This window comes from Gavialis gangeticus, unplaced genomic scaffold (assembly GCF_001723915.1).
Source record: "Gavialis gangeticus isolate Ggan-Ray unplaced genomic scaffold, GavGan_comp1, whole genome shotgun sequence".
Classification (NCBI taxonomy): Eukaryota; Metazoa; Chordata; order Crocodylia; family Gavialidae; genus Gavialis; species Gavialis gangeticus.
The window spans coordinates 38,042,519-38,049,870 of record NW_017729000.1 but is presented as its reverse complement, the minus strand read 5'-3'; the positions used below and the strand labels follow the sequence as shown (position 1 = coordinate 38,049,870).

The 7,352-nt window shown below is 39.3% G+C and overlaps 1 protein-coding gene across 1 annotated transcript in view; it reads right to left on the bottom strand.

Moving 5' to 3' along the window:
* Window positions 1–7,352, bottom strand: part of DOCK2 (dedicator of cytokinesis 2) — an 849,953-nt gene that overhangs the window by 143,343 nt on the left and 699,258 nt on the right. The window contains exon 33 of the mRNA XM_019506524.1: window positions 1,920–2,068. Coding sequence (XP_019362069.1) covers window positions 1,920–2,068 — 149 coding nt within the window. The remainder of the gene's footprint in view (window positions 1–1,919; window positions 2,069–7,352) is intronic.

Sequence of the window (7,352 nt, the reverse complement as noted above, 5' to 3'; positions counted from 1 at the left end):
GTGTAATATATATACAAACAAAAACCTATTGAGCAAGGCACTATTCTGGCTATTACAGTCTAATAGACAAGGAAGACAGGAGGAAGAAAAAACAAGGGACAGATATTAAGTGACTAGCCTATGGATCTGCAGAAGGTCTATGGCAACACCCAGGAACAATGAATCTATATTTGAGTCACCCCTCTCTTCATTCTATAGTACTAACCAGGGAACCTGATAATTCAGCTTGTTGACTATATATTCACTGAACTCTGGTCATACAGCCATTGCCATCCTTGAAAGAATCCCATAATGTGATTTTCAACCTGTTGGTCCAGCACTTCCAATTCCACCTTGGAATGGTTTGTTGACAGCCAAGCATAGCAATGGAGTGGTGTTCGGAGATCTGGATTCTAATCCTGAAACCCAGTGCAGCTTCCTATCCTCTGGAATTGTAAGAAAGAGGGGCTGGAAGGGATCTCAGGAGGTAATGTAGTCCAATCCCCTGCTCAAGACAGGATCAGCTCTGACTAAACCATCCTAGACATGTGTTTGCCCAAATTCCAACAATGGAGACTCTACATCTTTAGGTAGCCCTTTCCACTAGTTGGTGCTTACCCCCCTAGAAAAGAAGTTCATCCTAATGTCCTACCTGAATGTCCACTGCTGAAATTTAATACCCTTGCTCCTTGTCCTGTTGCCTACAACCAAAGGAACAGTCTGTTTCCCTTTCCTCTTTATGACCACACTTAATACATTTGAAGACAGTTACCAAATGACTATTAGCAAGTGACACTACTGTTAATACACCCTAGTAGGCTACTGGGTTTTGGTATGGTTTTTTTTGGGCGGGGAGGGGTTCCCCCCCTTTTTGGACACAAGAGCACACTACTGGCTCATATTCAGTTTATGGTCCACTATAGCCCCTAGGTCCTTTTCTCCAGTACTGTAGCTTTTTCATTCATTCCTCAGTCTGCATTTAGGCATGTCATTTTTCCATCCCAAGTGCAGGACTTGACATTAATACTTACTGAATTTATTTTGATTAATCTTGACTCATTTATTCAGTTTACCAAGGTAATTCTAAATGCTAACTCTACCCTCAGAGGGTCTGCAACTCCACTCAACTTGGAGAGAAGCATGCTTGTTTGCTATCTGACAAAAAATAAATTACAACAGGTCTATATTCTTTTTACTGGAATTTTTGTGTTGACAAAACCAGTTTCCAAAGTCAACGTTGACAACTGTTTTTCTTTTTTCAACTGAAAAAATTGAAAAGAAAACTTCATTTCAAAGAGATATTTTCCATGAATAAAACTTAAACTTCATATATTTTGTCCTCAATTTTATAGATTGGAAAACAATTGAAGAACTGAGAAGTCAGTTCATCATGTTTCTTTCACATGTACTTTGACCATTATCTTATTTCATTTACAGCAAATTATTGGTTAATTTTTTAAGGGATTTCTCCCTTCCATTTTTTCCACCAGGCAAAACAATTTGGGATTTCTGACCAACTTGAATAATATTTCATCCTATGCAAACCTTTCACTGTGAAATGATACCTCAGGCATTGTATATTCTATCTTTGCTATTTCTGCTGCATAATTTACTGTCTTTTAAATCACTTGGTATTGTTTCTGTCTATTCCTTGAATGATTTAACTTTTTTATTAATATGAAAAGAGATAAACTAAGTCACTTTGGGTGAACCTCCACAAAATTACACAAGATTTCCTGGGGTTCTCCCACTTTCTGAAAACTCACTGTATAAATAATTACAAAAAAGAAGATATTTTGCAGTTAAATAAATATTGAATGTTATTTATTGAATAAATAATGAATGTTCACAGATAACTTTTTGAAACATACACTTAGATCTAATTATAGTCATAAGAATAACATAGCTACTAAAAAGATGCATAACATTTGTTCTGTTACCTTTCTGAATTCTCCTGTCTTTTCATATTCACACAGCATCATATCAAAGAATATTGGGATTGTGGCTTTTCGTAGCTCAACTTCTGGAATAAGAGTCATCTCCAAGATTGGTCCAACCATCCCCGGAATAAAACAGATTTTATTTAGACCTAGAAAAGAATGGTAAATAGAATATTTGAAAAGGAAAGCACCATTACCATTTTGGTATTAAATGAACTAGGATTTGCAGCCATTAGAATAGTGTGCAAACTATCAGTTTCAGTAATGTTCTTACAATTGGTTATTCATCTTTTTCCAGTCTTTAAAAAAAAAATTGGCATCTTAAAGGATACAGTCACATTTCAAGGGACTAGGTCTTATGCTACCTGAAAGAAGCATCTAGGCCAGATGAATGAAATTACACTTTAGCATACTTTCAAATATTTTAACTAATCACATCTCAGTGTAAATGCCTGGACTGGAAAGTAATCAAAAGACTCTAAGAATTCCCCCAAAACCAATCAATAGAAGAGATGATTACCACAGCCACATGATACGTTCACTTGTCTAAATTATAAGATGGAAAAAAATCACCTAACTTAATTCCTGAATGAATAATGCCATCCATCACACTAAAAACAGTATCTGCACAACTACTTAAAAGCCATGTAAAGTAACCCTTTGGTACAGCAGTTACATTTACCGTCAAAGAACCCCCAGATTGTGCTGTAGGAGACATTTGCAATTACGACAGATGATAAAAATGAAGAACTGTTATAGCAAATGTAGTATCTTAAAAATCAGGTACCAAGTATTCCCCAATGCTGCTTGTTTCGTAGGAAAAATAAAAGGATTCCTGTATGGATCACACAAGTGGTCTATCAGATATAGTGTCTCTGGCAGTTAATGTCTGGTGCTTCCAAGGAAGATGAAAAATTCCCACCAGCAAATGTGAACCAATCCTGCAAATCCTTCTTGCCTTGTTTTATTTTGGCTGTAATTTTCCTCTTGTGTCAGTTTTAACACTGATACAACTTGAGTGACTTCAACAGGATTACTACCTGTTTGCACCACTAGAAGCTGGAGAGACAGTGGTGTATCTACATATGTGCTTTCCTGTGGAGTAGACTAACTAGCTCCACAGGAAGCTCCCTCTACATATGCACTGGTATTAGGGCACGATAAACGAATGAAGTCCACTCTAAGATAAGATAATACTGCCCCTGGCAATATTAAGGCAGGGTCATTACTGCACTAAAACACAACTGTAAATGGTGACTGGGCAAGGGCCAGACTCCTACCTACTGCCTAGTTACATGTTTCTGCATTTTAGCATCTGCATGTCCCAGCCAACTCTTCTACCACCCAATGCTGCCACCTGGAGCCCAGGGCCAACTCCCTGTACCCCCTGCCATCTCAGCTCTGCTGCATCCAAACTCAAATTGCTGCTGTCCCAGGTGCATGTGTAGACACTGTGCCCAAGAGCAGTTTACTCTGGCTCAAACAACTCCAGAGTTTATTGCTTCACCTTAATTTTATGTGTAAATGCACCCCATAATACTTCAAATTCTATTGAACTAATTAATATTTGTACTGACAGATTTTAAGATTTTGAAGAGATCATTATGATGGCTGAGTTAGAACTCCTTCATAATAGGTCATGGAACTTCACCATTATATAACAACTCAACCTCCAAGCATTCTTCTCACCTCAGAAAGAACCTCTTATGCCTAAACACAAGGCAAAGTATAACAACACCACTGGGTAAAGGACCCAACCAAACAAATGAATCTTGCACCTGGCTCTACTTGTACTCTACAATTTCTGTGTTAGAGGCCTTTTACTGAAACTACCCTTCCCCAGTCATTTGCTTCTATTTTTGGCATCAAAAGTAGAATTAGTCAATCATAAATGCTGAAATGGGCAAAAATGTGCAGAAGCCACAATCTTTTAGCCTGCAGCGTTTGCTGGTGCTGCTTGGGCTATTTACTTCCTACTGCAGACCGGATGGGAAGCAAAAACTGCGGCATATTTAAAACTGTGTTTTTTGCCTCCCAGCCATCAGGAGCAAGCAGCAAGTGGCAGGGTTGATGGGGCCCCTCTGCCAATCAGTGGTGAGGGACATGTGGGGGCAACTCCAAGATTAAAGGAGCCACTGCACCATGAGCTGGGCCCACAATTTAAACCAGGCTCTAGGTATAAGTGATCAGAAACTGGTCTACACCTATAACAGAACAGACGTTCAGCACACACAGACTGGTTTAAAAATGGTAGAACTTGGTCTAAGATTTGCACCCCCTACCAAATGGTGAAAGAGTGTTTTTTTTGCTACCAATATAAATTACACCACTTCCAGAAAATCTAGGTTGACCATATGGAAATCCCAGAATTCTGGGACATCATCTGAGAGATCTGGGACACTGCCCCCTACCTCCCCACTGAATGCTTTCACAAGTTGGCGGGGGTGGTGATGCATGCTGGGTAGGTGGCCTGCCTGTCCACCTGCCTGTCCACCAGCACTTTGCGCTGCTTCCACTCCCACCCAGACTACACCCTGTACCCCCGTGTTTCTGGGATGCCCATTATAATTCCCAACAGCTGACTGAGACCAGCCTTTGAAATTCAGAACCGTCCTGGCTAAAACTGGGCGTATGGTCAACCTAAGAAAACTGCATACCTTAGATTGATTCTGCCTCAGGCTTTTTGAATGTCTGTATCTAGCCAGCATTTCTCTCTTTTTCCCTCTCAAGACATATATAGATAGATATTGTAGCAGGAACTCAGACACTTACTGGGCTATGCACCATATGAGTCAAGTCCTGCCAGTCTGCCTGCCTTGGGTTGCAGACTGGGAAGACAGCTGGGTCAGGCTGGGAACAGGAAACAGCTGAAGGAAACACAGCATGCAACAACCCAAGGGAGTCATGGGGAACAGGTAGAACACCCAGATTGACAGGTGGAGCTGCACGCAAGACACTTGAAGCTTCAGGAGAGGTGTGGGTTGGGTGTAGGGGAGGAGCCCAATGAAGACATCCAGTGGGACTCTACCTAACCCGTGTCACAAGTTACCATGGAGGCAAGGTACATTCCCATTCACCCCATTCTACCACTTAAGACCAAGGCCTGGAGGGAAAATCCAGGGGTAACAGGAATGGAGAGTAGGGCCAGTGATTAATATCTCTAGCCCTCACTCCCGATATAGATATAGATGTAGTACCTTTAACTGAAGGATTTCAAAATATTTAAACTATTGATTAATTAGAGATGATGACACAGTGAAGTGCCTGATGCAGTACTTATTTTATGAATAGGGAAACTGCCACAAGACCTACCTTTTGAAGTGGTTTTATTTTTGATGGTCCCTAAAAGACTGTCAGAATTAATGAATTCAAGTCAGAATTTCCAGCAAAAGGAAATAGGGTGATAGGTGCTCAAACTTCTAAAAGTCAAGTTTGAGACAGGGATCAAAGACAGTCTCCCATAAGTGATCAAAATTAGCACCTATTCTGAAAATGTATTTCTGTTCATAAAACTTATGCAGTGCCAATTAATAAAGCAAGATTTTCTGACATTTATTTTGTCCTAACCAGTACACAACCTACTGTGTCAAAGAACAGTTTTACCAACTATGATCCTTCATTATTTTAAGAAATCATTAACTGGAATAAGCAGTTTCTCATGTGGATTTTCATGTCTGGAGTTTAATTCTTCTCCAACTAAATATTACCTTATTTAGCTGAACAGGATTACAACAATTAAAGACTTTTTGTACAGTGATATATTCATTGAAAGGCTTACAATATTAGCCTTATAATTGAAAGGCTTATAATATTAGGTATAGACATTAGTTTGTTAGATTTTGAATTTTGATTATATGCCTAATACCTCTTGCAATTTGAAGATTATTTTTTACTTTATAGGAGGACTACTTAAAATTCATTTGTAATCATTTCCTTCTAGTTGTTCAGGTGTGTTTTTATCATAATTTTAAACAAGTTTTCTCTCCAGTCAAATCCAAAGGGAAAGCAAAAAGATACTAAGTGAGGAATACTTTATATTTATTTATTTAATTCCACCCTTCCCAACAAAGACTCAGAGTAATTTACAATAAGAGGACAGAATAACTTATAAAACAGGCCAGTGACAAGAGAACAGAATAACTTAAAAGGGAGCTAGAATAACAACATAAACACAGAGACCCTTTCTAAAAAATATCTTAGCCTAGCTTTGTTTGCTAAATGCCTGTCCAAATAGGAAAGTCTTACATTGCTTCTCAAAGGGGATTAGGCTTGGGCTCCATTGGGCCTCAAGAGAGATGGAGTTCCGAAGCTGAGCTGTATGACCACCAGCGAATGGCCATCAATGACACCCTGTGTGTTTTCACCAAGCAGGCATGGTGTATTGATGTCGTTTTGCAGGAGGTTGCTCTTGGCTGATGTCTGGGATTGAGCTGGGGTGTAAGGGAGAAGGTAGTTCCTTAGGTACATAGGACAAGAGATGGATTAGGGCCTTATAGGTCAAGCCAGAACCCTGAATTGCACCCAGAAAGTTTTGGGTGCAAATGCAGATTATGAACCACTTGAGTTATAGATTCCTGGCAACCCATCATCAAAAGTCGGCGGCCACATTTTGCACCAGCCTTTTGTTTGTTTTTTTTTTAGTCTATACAATGGTCATAAAACAAAGAAAAAAATATTCACAATTTTATGTCCAAATCTGTAGTCATCTGATTGCCTCAGGTGCAGTGTTGTGCAAATCCAAGAGTGTTCCATTAAATGCATGGAGAGGGCATTCAGAGATGATGTGGTTCAAAGTTTGAAAAGGGGTACCGCAGTTGCAGTTTGGTGAGTTAGTTCATCCCTATCAATGTAACGTAAATCCACATCTTCTGTGTCCTGTCCTGATTCAGTTTAGAGAAGACCAAAGATGTCTAGGGAAATGAAAGCCAGCTGGTCTAATGGTGGGATTTGTAATAATAATTCTGTATTAAGGGTGAATTGAGCCACTCTTGTGTCCACGCATCTTGGATATTAAATGAGTCTTGCTCAAGTTGAATTGCTGTTCTCCAAATGGGATGTCTGATTTTTAATCTTGGACATGGTGGGTTTAAGAGATCTTTGTGTATAGGCAGCTGTGGGTTATTTTTTTAGTCCATAATTTAGTTAAGGCATTTTTTCTTCTTAATGGGGGAGGATGTATGTACTAAGAATAGGGAGTCATTGGAGAGGGGTGGATCAGATTGTTTCTGTAATAATTCACATTACTTGGTTGAGTTGTACATCAACCTTATCAGTATAAGCACTGTTTAACCAGATTGGGACACAGTATTGTGCCGAAGAGTAGACCAGTTCTGAAGCTGTTGTTCTCATTACATCAGTATCAGCTTCCTGAGAAGTCCCAGTGAGTTTCTAGAACAAATTATTACAGGTTTTTAACTCAGTTACTGTCACAGT